This window comes from Schistocerca cancellata, chromosome 1, assembly GCF_023864275.1.
Source record: "Schistocerca cancellata isolate TAMUIC-IGC-003103 chromosome 1, iqSchCanc2.1, whole genome shotgun sequence".
In the NCBI taxonomy this organism is placed as follows: Eukaryota; Metazoa; Arthropoda; class Insecta; order Orthoptera; family Acrididae; genus Schistocerca; species Schistocerca cancellata.
This window is the reverse complement of record NC_064626.1, coordinates 1,227,340,203-1,227,354,336: the sequence shown is the minus strand read 5'-3', so window position 1 is coordinate 1,227,354,336 and position 14,134 is coordinate 1,227,340,203. Positions and strand designations below refer to the sequence as shown.

The 14,134-nt window shown below is 41.7% G+C and overlaps 1 protein-coding gene across 1 annotated transcript in view; it reads right to left on the bottom strand.

Moving 5' to 3' along the window:
- LOC126142539 (ionotropic receptor 75a) overlaps positions 1-10,539 on the bottom strand; it is a 179,127-nt gene extending 168,588 nt beyond the window's left edge. The window contains exon 1 of the mRNA XM_049915288.1: positions 10,528-10,539. Coding sequence (XP_049771245.1) covers positions 10,528-10,539 — 12 coding nt within the window. The remainder of the gene's footprint in view (positions 1-10,527) is intronic.
- Positions 10,540-14,134: the final 3,595 nt, after the last annotated feature.

Below are 14,134 nucleotides of genomic sequence, written 5' to 3'. Positions count from 1 at the left end.
CTCGCCGATACCCCAGGAGCAACAGTATCCCTAATTTGCTGGGAAGTGGCGGTGCGGTCCTCTACGGCACTGCATAGGATCCTACGGTCTTGACGTGCATCCGTGCGTCGCTGCGGTCCGGTCTCAGGTCGACGGGCACGTGCACCTTCCGCCGACCACTGGCGACAACATCGATGTACTGTGGAGACCTCACGCCCCACGTGTTGAGCAATTCGGCGGTACGTCCACCCGGCCTCCCGCATGCCCACTATACGCCCTCGCTCAAAGTCCGTCAACTGCACATACGGTTCACGTCCACGCTGTCGCGGCATGCTACCAGTGTTAAAGACTGCGATGGAGCTCCGTATGCCACGGCAAACTGGCTGACACTGACGGCGGCGGTGCACAAATGCTGCGCAGCTAGCGCCATTCGACGGCCAACACCGCGGTTCCTGGTATGTCCGCTGTGCCGTGCGTGTGATCATTGCTTGTACAGCACTCTCGCAGTGTCCGGAGCAAGTATGGTGAGTCTGACATACCGGTGTCAATGTGTTCTTTTTTCCATTTCCAGGAGTGTATTTGGAGTCCGCAAGCTCATGCGTCTTACAGGGGCAAATCTTGGTGCATGTACTTTGGTGGGTTATACCAACAAGTGAAGCTTGCGTGTAACGTGGGTGAAGTCGTAGGTGAAGTTCATCAACCAACAGTTCGCGTCTCCCTTCCATCTATGTTCCTCCTCCACCTCCACCTCCTCCTCCTCCTCCTCCCACTTCTTCCCCCCACCCAACATGCCGGGTGACGGTTAAGTATTTACCGTTTCCGCCTCGTGGCGTGATATGAAGTTGAATCTTAGCTGGCCGCTGAACCTCCTTACTGTCAGTTGTAAGTGGGGTTGGATGCCTTGGCCAGTTACCTTATCTTCCAGCGACTTCTAACAACTGTTTGTGTCACGCTGCCAGCGTGTAATTTGATGATTTAAATTTTTACTCGTTTACTTTGTTCATCAGGCTGTGATTGTATGTTGTGCCTTAGGGCATGTATGTATTAGATGATCAGGAAAGGAGGAACGTGGTGAGGAGCGCATAGGGCCTGCCCCAAGTAATCTCGCTGCCATTCGTCCGAAACATGTTGCCTGACGCTTGGTGGTTTCATATCGAGTTTTAATTATGCTTGTTTTCTTCTAATGAACTCCTTTAAGGTAAACGTGATTTATTTGTTGTACGAGGATTGGAACTTTAATAGTGGCAACTATTTATTTACATCTAGTGCAAAATATATACGTGTTTCAAAGTTTTACTGACCTTCAAAGTAGTCGCCAGCATTGTGTATAGCCCGCTGCCAGCTATGTGGAAGTCGTAGTATAGTCTTAGCAATGCTAGTTGTGTTGACAGTTCTAGCGGCTCGGTCTATTGCCCGACGAATTTGTAGCAGTTCTGAAGCGAATGCCGTGAAGTTTTCCTTCAGTTTAGAAATCCAGTTGAACTCACGAGGGCTTAAGCGAGGAGAGTGCAGTAGGTGGTGTAGCACTTAGCAGCCCCATTAGTCAAACAAATCACTAACAGCTTGCAATGTACGTGCTTGAGCGTTTTCCTGCAAAATGATGGTCAGGTCCTGCAGGATGTAACATCATCTCTGTCTCTATGCTGTTCATTTTTATAACTCAACCTACGACCAGCTTAGGAACAGAAGTGATGACACTTTCTGCAGGACCTGACCATCATCATTTTGCAGGACAATGCTCAAGCACGTACAGTGCAAGCTGTTACTCATTTGTCTGACTGATCGGGCTGCAAAGTGCTATACCACCTACTGCCCTTCCCTGGCTTAAGCCCTCGTGAGTTCAACTCGATTTCTAAACTGAAGGAAGCTCTTCATGGCATTCGCTTCAGAACAGCTACAAATTCCTCGGGCAATAGACTGCGCCCCTCAACCTGTCCACACAATTGGCACTGCTAAGAGTATCCTACGACTTCCACATCGCTGGCAACGGGTTATACACAATGCTGGTGACTGTTCTGAAGGTCGGTAAAACTTTGAAACACGTATATATTTTGTACGAGATGTAAATAAATAGTTGACGCTATTGAAGTTCCAACCATCGTATTTTGGTCAAATAACATTCATTGTTTGCCTGTTTTGAAGACGATTTTCCTATCATGTTATACTGACTAGAACACACTGTTATTTGAAGCATTCTTGTTTTTCGTACTTAATCATTTAAAATAACGATGCAGGAGATGGTTATGTATAATATCACTAATTGGTCTAAAATTGCATTATCTAACTGAATGCTTTCACCTCAATATATCAAGGTCATGTTGACCTAATTAGAAAAGCTACTGTGTAAGACGTATGCTTTGCCGGCGATGGGCGAGACATGACAGAATCTCTGACCAGAAGTAGTTTGTCGTTAGTTGTTACTTACGCCAGAATTACACGAAGCTGTGTAGAAAAATATCTAATTAAGAGCAGATATAATTGCAGTTTTTATTGAGGTAAGAATTTTTTTTTTATTCAGAATACAGTGCCGAAGAGCAGCGCTGCTGTCCTGATAAAATTCATCAGGTTACAAAACTTTTTATTATTTTGGTGTTTAGGAATTTTTCTGTTTCGAATTTGATATAAAATGAGAAAAGAATTTTGTGTGAACATTAAATGTGAATGCATTTTTGCACACAGACTATAAATGGGAACCAATTTTGTTCAGAGGTTACAATATTAAAAAATTCATTTAATTATTAATTTTGTTGGAAGGTTACATATGGTTCATTTTCATATTTTAAATATAAACATTTATTTGGGGAGGTTACACTTGGCACATTTGCATTTTCATTTTCATTTAACATTTTTTGTGGGGAGGTTACAACTGTCCCTAAGGAGTGTAGATGAAAAACTTGGTACCTATAATGTTCACTCCTTATTTTTATCGTAGTGTGTAGTGGGACGAAATTGAAGCGTCACCCATCCACCAGTGTCAGCCCAGTTTGCAGGTGAATATAAGTTTAATTTAGTTTTTGTTTATGTATTTTTGTAATATTTTGTAATGGTTGTGAATTGCCTAAAGTTTTGTATTTTTTTTATGTTTCATGTACGGAGAGGGCGGCGCAACGAACGGAGACAGCATCTTCGCTGCCGCGACCAGAGAGAAAGTTGCTGGCCACTATACGTCGCGGGTCGACAGTCAAAGAGCAACAGAAGATCCTGGAACCGAGTTGTTGCGTCGTGCTTCTAAAAATTGACAAATGAGAATATGTAATTTTTTTGTACAACAATGATATCATAGGAAGTTTAATCTTATTTGAAATGTTAGTCCTATCTTGTCAAAGCTCAGGTTCACGTCTGTATGTAGGAAGATAATAAACCAGTGGATGCTACTAAGTTGAAACACGTGTTCCGAGGATTTATTTATGAAGAATTATGTGAATGAATTAATAATATATTTGACGAGATTATTGAATTTTGACAGTGTTCATCGCGACTTTGAATCTCAAAGTTTATTCAATGTGGTTCTAATATCGATTAAATCAAGATAGAGTGTATCAATATAATTTCTGACGAGAAACAAACGACATCTAAAATTGAAAAAGTTTACGCAAACCAATTGACCCGAGTGACGTAATTCTGTGCATACGACTCAAATGATGTTTTACAGTTTCGTTCAAGAACCATTCTGTGACAATTTAAAAAGAATATAAATAATTTTGAAATGGGATGTAACTGACGTAGGTGACGAAGTATACACATGGTCATATATCGAAAGAAAATCATTTACAAAGAATTTACGTCGTTACACTACATCTTGTTGTTGTTGTGGTCTTCAGTCCTGAGATTCGTTTGATGCAGCTCTCCATGCTACTCTATCCTGTTCAAGCTTCTCCATCTCCCAGTACCTACTGCAACCTACATCCTTCTGAATCTGCTTAGTGTATTCATCTCTTGGTCTCCCCCTATGATTTTTAGCCTCCACGCTGCCCTCCAATACTAAATTGGTGATCCCTTGATGCCTCAGAACATGTCCTACCAACCGATCCCTTCTTCTGGTCAAGTTGTGCCACAAACTTCTCTCCTCCCCAATCCTATTCAATACTTCCTCATTAGTTATGTGATCTACCCATCTAATCTTCAGCATTCTTCTGTAGCACCACATTTCAAAAGCGTCTATTCTGTTCTTGTCCAAACTATTTACCGTCCATGTTTTACTTCCATACATGGCTACACTCTATACAAATACTTTCAGAAATGACTTCCTGACACTTAAATCTATACTCGATGTTAACAAATTTCTCTTCTTGAGAAACGCTTTCCTTGCCATTGCCAGTCTACATTTTATATCCTCTCTACTTCGACCATTATCAGTTATTTTGCTCCCCAAATAGGAAAACTCCTTTACTACTTTAAGTGTCTCATTTCCTAATCTAATACCCTCAGCATCACCCGACTTAATTCGACTACATTCCATTATCCGCGTTTTGTTTTTGTTGATGTTCATTTTATATCCTCCCTTCAAGACACCATCCATTCCGTTACACTACATGTGTACCGCAAATAGGTCTATAGCTAGGCGTTATGACCTCCACAAAGTTATTTTAATCGGACTACAAAATGGATTTTCCTCTAAAGATCACGCAGTCTTACATAAGATGCTAAAGTAAAGCGCTTTTACACGTTCTGTCCGCCCAGCTGCGGCCAGTAACGTATCAGCAGAACTGACTGTGTGACGGCTCGCCACGGCCGCGCAGCGCTCAGCCGCCGAGATAAGACTGTCCGCTGGTGGTGGGCGTGAGGCTGGACGCGGCAGACGCGCGGTGGCCGCACCGCAGACGCGTTGTTATCAGCCTTTGTCAGGGAGCTTGTCGCTCGACCGGCGATCCATCACGGCCGACGTGCGGATGGACGCGAGCGGGCGTGACTGTTTGGAAATGTAGCCGGTAACTGATGGGGCGTCAGGCCGGGCACCTCCCTAAGTGATGAATACGGCGTGCCGGCGCCAAGGAGGGCCGTGGCAGGACCGCGCGGGCCCGCAGCCGCCGATCGCGTATTCACCGCGAGCGGCCCATCGCCGCTGTTGCCCTACCGTAGCTCGTATTCGCGTCATTACCACTACACTCTGTGAAAAGGGACATACAGGTAATGTAGACAGTTGAAACGTCCCCTTAGAAAAATTATACAGGACTGAGCTTAATCTGACACACAATATTTTTTAGCGCAACGCAATCTGACTTTCAGAAATCCCTACAAAGGAATGGCCCTGACTAACATTAACCTGTCCCTTTCACAAATCACTTACCTCACCAAAAATCTTCGTTACTCGAACTACTGCAATACAGCGAGCACCACTACTACTGCCAGCTAAATAAAAGAGTCAAACTACTGTAGGTACAAACTACTGATAGGGATAGTTAGCAAATGAAAAATTTTAATAGAGAACAAACAATGTATTTACCTCAATAGTGTTGAAAAATCATAATATACATAGCAGTTCATGACATACAGTCTTACAAATTTCAAAACTCCGCCATTTCTCTCCCCACATCCACCACTGCTGGCGGCTCACCTCCAACTGCACAGCGCTACGCGCTCTTAACATCCAACTGCCCAACACTACAATGGCAGACAACAATGCAGACTAGCCACAGACTGCACACAGCACAGCCAGTGATTTTCATACAGAGCGCTACGTAACGTTGCCAATAAGAAAACATAAATAGCCTACTTACATAGCCCCCATGCTCCCCACAAAAAATTTTACAAATTGTTTTGGGCAGTGGCCAATAATGATTTGATAAAATTTTTCATAATTACAGTAAGAAAAATATCAAATGCAGACACTTATTAATTGCAAACTAGCCACACACTGCACACAGCACAGCCAGTGATTTTCATACAGAGCGCTACGTAACGTTACCTATAAGAAAACATAAACAGCCTACTTACACAGTTAGCGACGAATTTATTTGCTACCACTGTTTCGAAGGTTTCTGAAAAATCCATTTACACTCGAGCGCCAAAGAAACTGGTACAATCACTCGTATTCAACTACAGAGATATGTAAATAAGCAGAATACGGCGCTGCGGTTGGCAACACCTATGTAAGACAGTAAGTGTCTGGCGCAGTTGTCAGATCGGTTACTGCTGCCGGCCGAAGTGGCCGAGCGGTTAAAGGCACTACAGTCTGGAACCGCACGACCGGTACGGTCGCAGGTTCGAATCCTGCCGCGGGCATGGATGTGTGTGATGTCCTTAGGTTAGTTAGGTTTAAGTAGTTCTAAGTTCTAGGGGACTTATGACCACAGCAGTTGAGTCCCATAGTGCTCAGAGCCATTTGATTTGGTTACTGCTACAACAATGGCAGGTTATCAAGATTTAAGTGTGTTTGAAGGTGGTGTTGTAGTCGGCGCACGAGACAGCACCTGCGAGGTAGCGACGAAGTGGGGATTTTCCCGCACGACCATTTCACAAGTGTACCGTGAATTTCAGGAATCCCGTAAAACAACAAATCTCCGACACCGCTGCGAGCGAAAAATGGCCCTGCGAGAACGGGACCAACGACGACTAAAGAGAATCGTTCAACGTGTCAGAAGTGCAACTCTTCCGCGAACTGCTGCTGATTTCGAAAGTGGGCCAACAACAAGTGTCAGTATGCCAACCATCCAACAAAGATCATCGATATGGGCTTTCGTAGCCTAGGACCCAATCATCTACTCTTGATGATTGGTCGACACAAATCTTTCGCCTCGCCTGGGACAGTTGTAAGTAGGCTGTTTATGTTTTCTCTATGTAAGTAGGCTGTTTATGTTTAAAATGAAACGCATTTGCTAATGTGAACACTTTCTGTCAACAGATCTATTAAATAATTATTTTATGATCCACATTCTTTAAAAAAGGAGCACTTGGAAAGGAAAGAACAATAAGAAGGAACTAGTAACAGTAACACATAATTTTCTTTTCAAGTACATGGTAATATTTTTTTTACAATAAGTTTTTGTGGTGCACCACTTTAATTACATAGACATTAAGATGTGAATATACATTTTCCTTTTCTGCATTGTTGTTTTTACTGTAATATGTTTTTCTGCTTGAGCTATGTCATGTTTAGGTATAAGTTGCTGCTGTTTGCCAGGCATAGTGTTACTGAACTTGACTTTGTGTTACTCTGTTAAGCTAGTTTTACTACTGACTTATTTTTCTTGTTGCTGCACATTGGCTCATATTAGTTGTAATGTTGCATTGCTTGGTAATTTAGATTTACTGTAGCTTGCTTTGCAATTTTCCAATTTTTTGCATTGCTGTTTGTGTTATTTTGTTATGTGCTGCTGCATTGCCTCGTCCCTTAGTTTAGCTCAGTAGATTTAAGTTAGCTTAAGAGGGGGTAGCCTATAAGAGAATGAGTTGCAATGAATTGGAAGAAATGCATTGAGAAGCTATATGAAAATGGTTTGGGCAAAAAAAAAAAAAAAAAAAAGGATACTGTACAGTGGAGAAAAACTATTTTTGACAGAGGATGTGAACAGAATAGAGAAGGCAGGCTTAGATAGGACTTTTGGGAATAATGATGAATGAAGGGAGATCTCCAAGAAGCAAAGAAAGTTTTGTTTGCAAAATACTGCAATGAAACAAACCCTGTCCTTTCGTTTTGTGTTATCCCACTATGTGTTTGGGTACCCGTGTGTAATTATGTTCTTCCTGTCTTTATATGTTTATCTGGTAAGACTTATGTTGTAGAATTTTTCTAATACTCAGCTACATTCACTATGATGAAGAATACTGTTATCCTCAAATATAAATTGCATTTATAATATGTTATTTACTTTGTAAAGATGTTGAGACATTATTTATTCTGTTTTGTTGCTCATATGTGAAGGTGATGTTTCAAAAGTTATTCTGATCTTTATGTATGTACTTATGTCATTATTTTTGTAACACTGATGTATATGTTTATTTCTATTCTGTTGTAAAGCCTGTACTACAAATGTTATCTGTATTGTTATGTTTTTAATGATGTATTTTGTACCTTTGTAATTGTATTCTCATGTTATAAAATTGTAATTGACACCAGTTCATCATATTATTAACGTGTAAGTTTCATTTCACTGCACACGTTTCTGTTGGTCATAGTATATGGACAATGTGTGAGAAGTAGGGACTGTTAGTGTTTGCACGTGTGTTAATAATTCAGCAAGGGACTGGATAACAGCATTGCTGGTTCTAAGGACAACTCCAAAAAGTTTGTGAGTGCACAAGTGGTGGTTATGGACTTGCTATATTAACTACAAGACTCTTCAATGGTGATTGTGCACCCGCACAGTTACAACAGATGGCTGCTGGCCATCTCTACAAGGACTACAGTGGGTCTGCACATCTGGTGACTCACCAATACCGTAACCTCTACCAGTACTACAGTGGGTCTGCTCTGTGATGACCTACCTACCAATCTTCTTCAAAACATCGAATGACTCTGCTGTGGGGTTGCTCTGTTGTGGCCCATTACCTGTCAGCATGTCAAGAGTCAGCACTGTCTTTCCGTTGGAAGGACAACACTACTTCTTCAAGACTGCATGGAAATCCACTACTTCTGTGTGCAATTTTTTTTAGTAATGAGACTTTGTGAAAAAAAAACTGTAATTACTATTATGATGAATAATCAGGACTGTCTTTATGGACTGTGAGAAAATTTTAGCTTTTGACCAACATTGTATAAATAAGTGTGTGCATTTGATATCTTTGTTATTGTAATTATGAAAAATTTTTTCAAATCATTATTGGCCACTGCCCAAAACAATTTGTAAATTTTTTGTCGGGAGCAATGGGGCTATGTAAGTAGGCTGTTTATGTTTTCTCTATGTAAGTAGGCTGTTTATGTTTTCTCTATGTAAGTAGGCTGTTTAGGTTCTTATATTGGTAACGCCGCCGCCACGTAGCGCTCTCTGTATGAAAATCACTGGCTGTGCTGTGTGCAGTCTGTGGCTAGTTTGCATTGTTGTCTGCCATTGTAGTGTTGGGCAGCGGGAGCTGGATGTGAACAGCGCGTAGCGTTGCGCAGTTAGAGGTGAGCCGCCAGCAGTGGTGGATGTGAGGAGAGAGATGGCGGAGTTTTGAAATTACATATATTATGACTTTTGATGATATTAAGGTAAATACAGTGTTTGTTCTCTATTAATATCTTTCATTTGCTAACTATCTCTATCAGTAGTTAGTGCCTTCCGTAGTTTGAATCTTTTATTTAGCTGGCAGTAGTGGCGCTCGCTGTATTGCAGTAGTTCGAGTAACGAAGATTTTTGTTAGGTAAGTGATTTCTGAAAGGTATAGTTTAATGTTACTCAGGGCCATTCTTTTGCAGGGATCTTTGATAGTCAGATTGCGTTGCGCTAAAAATATTGTGTGTCAGGTTAAGCACAGTTGTGTATAAATTGTTCAAAGGGGACGTTTCACAGTCAACACTGACATTTGTGTGTTGATGACTGGAAACAAGTTGCATGGTCAGACGAGTCTCGTTTCAAATTGTATCGAGCGGATGAACGGGCACGTGTATGGAGACAACCTCATCAATACCATGGACCCTGAATCTCAGCAGGGGACTGTTCAAGTTGGTGGAGGCTCTGTAATGTTGTGGGGTGTGTGCAACTGAGGTGATATGGGACCCCTGAGGTGTGACACGTACGTAAACATCCTGTCTGATCACCTACATTCATTCACGTCCATTGTGCATTCCGACAGTCCTGGGAAATTCCAGCAGGACAATGCGACACCCCACACGTCCAGAATTGGTACAGAGTGGCTCCGGGAACACTCTTCTAACGTTAAACACTTATTCAGAACAGATCTCCACCCCCTCGTACTCTTACGGATTTATGGGCAGCCCTGCAGCATTCATGGTGTCAATTCGCATCAGCACTACTTCAGACATTAGTCGAATCCATGCCACGTCCTTTTGCAGCACTTCTGCGTGCTCGCGGGGACTCTTTACGATATTAGGCAGGTATACCAGTTTCTTTGGCTCTTCAGTGTATAATATACTATTTTTTGTCACAATCTCATTTAGGTTCAGGAATGACCGTCAGCAGAAAATGGAATTTATTCTTTTGTGTGCGAGGCACAAACAGCACTGAACCTTAGTACGACAGTAGGTATTTTCGTTGATTTACCGAAAGCATTAGATTTGACGAACTATTAACTACTTTTGCATTAGCTGGATCATTGTGGAATCAGAGAAAAAGCTTAACATTGGGTCCCCTTATATTTGGAAAGCAAAGTGTAAGATGTTCTCCGGTATCAACAAAGAAGAAAGACATCTGAATGACATGGGGTCCGGTTCTGGGTCCATTGCTTTTCTTGATATACATCGATGATCAGCGAATAAAACTGACAGATGGTTCACATTTTTCTCTTTGTATACGATAAAATTGCAACTGTGAAACATATGAAAAGTACTTTCAAATTAAATACCTAACAGGGTATTACGTCAGCAAGTGGCTTCCACGGTACGGACGAACGTTTACCTACAGCAAACCGGAAACTGTAATGCATATACACGATAGGCAAAAAACTTACAATGCACGCCATGATGTCTACACATGCCAGGAGCATGGATATATGCCGCAATTTTAAATTCAGTACGGGTATGCTGTAGACCCTTACCGTTCTCAGTGCCTCAATTGGTAGACGTACATCCCTTACCAAAACAACACATTGTTTAGTGTCATCAGGCAGTTAGGTTTTGGAATAATGAACTCGTGAAGCGACGCACCATGAAGTAATTACCTGAAATGAATGGAAATCAGTATCTGTGATCTACATATAAAAACAACAACTGATTAAAATGTCAGAAAAATTGAATGGTTTATTCAAAAAGAAAAAGCTTCAAAAATTGAGCCAGTCAATAATGCTTTGGTCCATCTCTGGCACTTATGCAAGCAGTTAGTTATTCGGCTTGGCATTGATTGATAAAGTACTTGGATGTCCTCCAGAGGGATATCGTGCCAAATTCTATCCAACCCGAGTATTAGATAGCTAAAATCACGATGTGGTTGTGAAGTATAGCGCCCCGCATCAAGCCTATTCAGATGGGACATAATAAATGGTTCAAATGGCTCTAAGCACTATGGTACTTAACATTTGAGGTCATCAGTCCCCTAGACTTAGAACTACTTAACCTAACTAACCTAAAGACATCACACACATCCATGCCCCAGGCTGGATTCGAAACAGCGACCGTAGCAGCAGCGCGGTTCCGGACATAACAGAAGTGATTGGCTGTGTACTGTGAGTCACGTGTAAGACAGGTAGGGTCAAATGGCTCGAGTGTATGTAATTTCTATGCGATGTGAGAGAGGTCATTAGCTGACGGACATTGTTTGAGCTACAGTCAAAATATTTTCAATTTTATTTTCTGTTTTGTTTCTTCAATTTTCTAATTGTTTATTAATTACTACTCTTATCGTGTTTCGTTATGAGAGTGAAAGAAGCTGTGAATGTGAAATACTATTTTATGTTAAGTTTTTATACTATGCAGTGAAGTAATTAGTCACGTGAGGAGTGATCGAGAATGAAGAGTGTGTTAATCATTCGTACCGGGGAATTAATTATAGACTACTTCGTCAATTTATGGTACTGGGGAAGTGAGATTATGATTTCGGAAAAGTAGTTTGGTTAAGAGGGAATTAATCATACATTTCTGGGAATTTTTTTAAATTTGTGGTAAGGTTTTCTGTAACCAAGCGTCTGAGGTCATCGGTCCCCAAGCTTATGCACTACTTAATCTAACTTAAACTAACTTATGCTAAAGACGACACACACACCCATGCCCGAGGGAGGAAGCCGCGCGAACCGTGACAAGACGCCCCAGACCGAGCGGCTATATTTTTGAGTTTTCAAAGTTTAGTTATGTTAATTTACTGTACTGATTCGGTGACAAATTTTGTTTGCTTCTGTATACATGCGTAGAACTGAGCGGGCTTGATACTGGTTTCCGATTGGTTGTGACGTATCTCAGCCAACCAGAAATTAATACACATCCTACGAACTGCGAACTAGAATTTTCTTTTGTGCAAAGAGATGAGTAGAGTCGGGGCTTGGATCTTACAGTGATGAGACCTACAGATACGTGCTCCACTTAAAATTATTATTATTGTGATATTTCAGTATTAAAATGTTAGAGAAATGCCGTAAAGTGTGGAAAGCAGTTCGATTTAAATCTCGGTGTGGAATTTCGAACATTTGGTGACATTAAAATATGTAAATGCCGCCTATCGTGTTGTTCACTCGCGAACTTGAGCAATTTGTTCCGTGACTCTATTACTAGCAACATTCGAGCGAGCAATTCTATAAGAAACAATCCGTTTTGTAACCTTTCGGTAAAGGATTATCACAAACTGGCTACGGCTATGAATGGTTTGTGCGTGTAAACTTTTTAGTCTTTATACATCTTAGAGTAAGGTTTGGTAGCGTCTCGTGCATGCAAGCTTATCGTAACAGAGTGGAATGTTACACACATAAACACTTTTAACTGTTCCTCCCACAATAATAATAATAATGTCGTGTGACGACGGCCTCCCGTCGGGTAGACCGTTCGCCCTGTGCAAGTCTTTCGATTTGACGCCACTTCGGCGACTTGCGCGTCGTTGGGGATGAAATGATGATGATTAGGACAACACAACACCCAGTCCCTGAGCGGAGAAAACCTCCGTTCCAGCCGGGAATCAAACCCGGGTCCTTAGGATTGACAGTCTGTCACGCTGCCCACTCAGCAGTCTCGTGCATGCAAGCTTATCGTAACAGAGTGGAATGTTACACACATAAACACTTTTAACTGTTCCTCCCACAATAATAATAATAATGTCGTGTGACGACGGCCTCCCGTCGGGTAGACCGTTCGCCCTGTGCAAGTCTTTCGATTTGACGCCACTTCGGCGACTTGCGCGTCGTTGGGGATGAAATGATGATGATTAGGACAACACAACACCCAGTCCCTGAGCGGAGAAAACCTCCGTTCCAGCCGGGAATCAAACCCGGGTCCTTAGGATTGACAGTCTGTCACGCTGCCCACTCAGCAGTCGGGGGCGGACGTTCCTCCCACAGACAAGACAATTTTAGTGCAACTTGTGCTTACGAAATGTGCAGCTGTTTCCCTATAGCGCTTTCCGGTTGAGAACTGGATTTCAGTGATTCAGGGAGCCGTGGGTCTGCGAAGAGAATCATCCAAGGTGACTGGAACGTTCAAATACACCGCTTCGGCGCAGTTGTAAGGCCCTGTCCATAATGTTTCAAACGTTCTCCATTGCGGAGAGATACGGCAATATCGCTGCCCAATGGTTTGGCAAGCACAAAGATTAGCAGTAGAAACTCACCATGAAGGGCAACATAAAAGGGCGTAGAATGTCGCCGATGTAGTGCTGCGCTGAAAGGGTACTACGGATGACAACGCACATGTAAATTGATCTTGTAATTTTTTACTTTACACGTTCTACACGAGTTCATTATTTCTACACCTAACTGTCTAGTGACACTGAACCATCTATTGCTTTGATAAGCGATGTACGTCTAACAATTGAGGCACTTAGAACCATATGAGCCTAAAGCACACCGTCATCGACTTTAATACTGTATCATATGTGCATGATCCTGACATCTGTTGATCTTATGGTGAACCATGGTTTGCTATATCGGTTGCCCCGTACTATGTACGTGAATATTCACGAAAAGCGGTCTCGTACTTCTGTCGAACGCTGATTTCCATGTGGACCCAAAGCTAAAAACTTGATTTTTTTGCTCTGCACTGTTCAGTTGTTATCTAAGGTTGACAACATAATTTAGTCTCTATCTCGTGTATGTAGCAATAATCTTCATAATCGGAGATGTTTTATCTGAATCTAGAGCCAGAGATTCTGATTAATGAAAATGATGACAACGAGGACCTTGATGTCTTGGAACAGGTCATAAATGGGTGTTTCGTGAATTTAATAACTGTTCATTATGTTCTGATTTCAGTTTTACGTTGATTACGAACTCTACAACGTTGGAGAGGCACTGTTGTCACTAACACATGTATGGAAATTCTGTGAATTAACGTTAATAATAAATATAACTTTTAATATTAATCTTTCGCAACATAAGTGGGTATATTAATCTCTCATAGGAAGTATAGCATTTTGAGATTTGG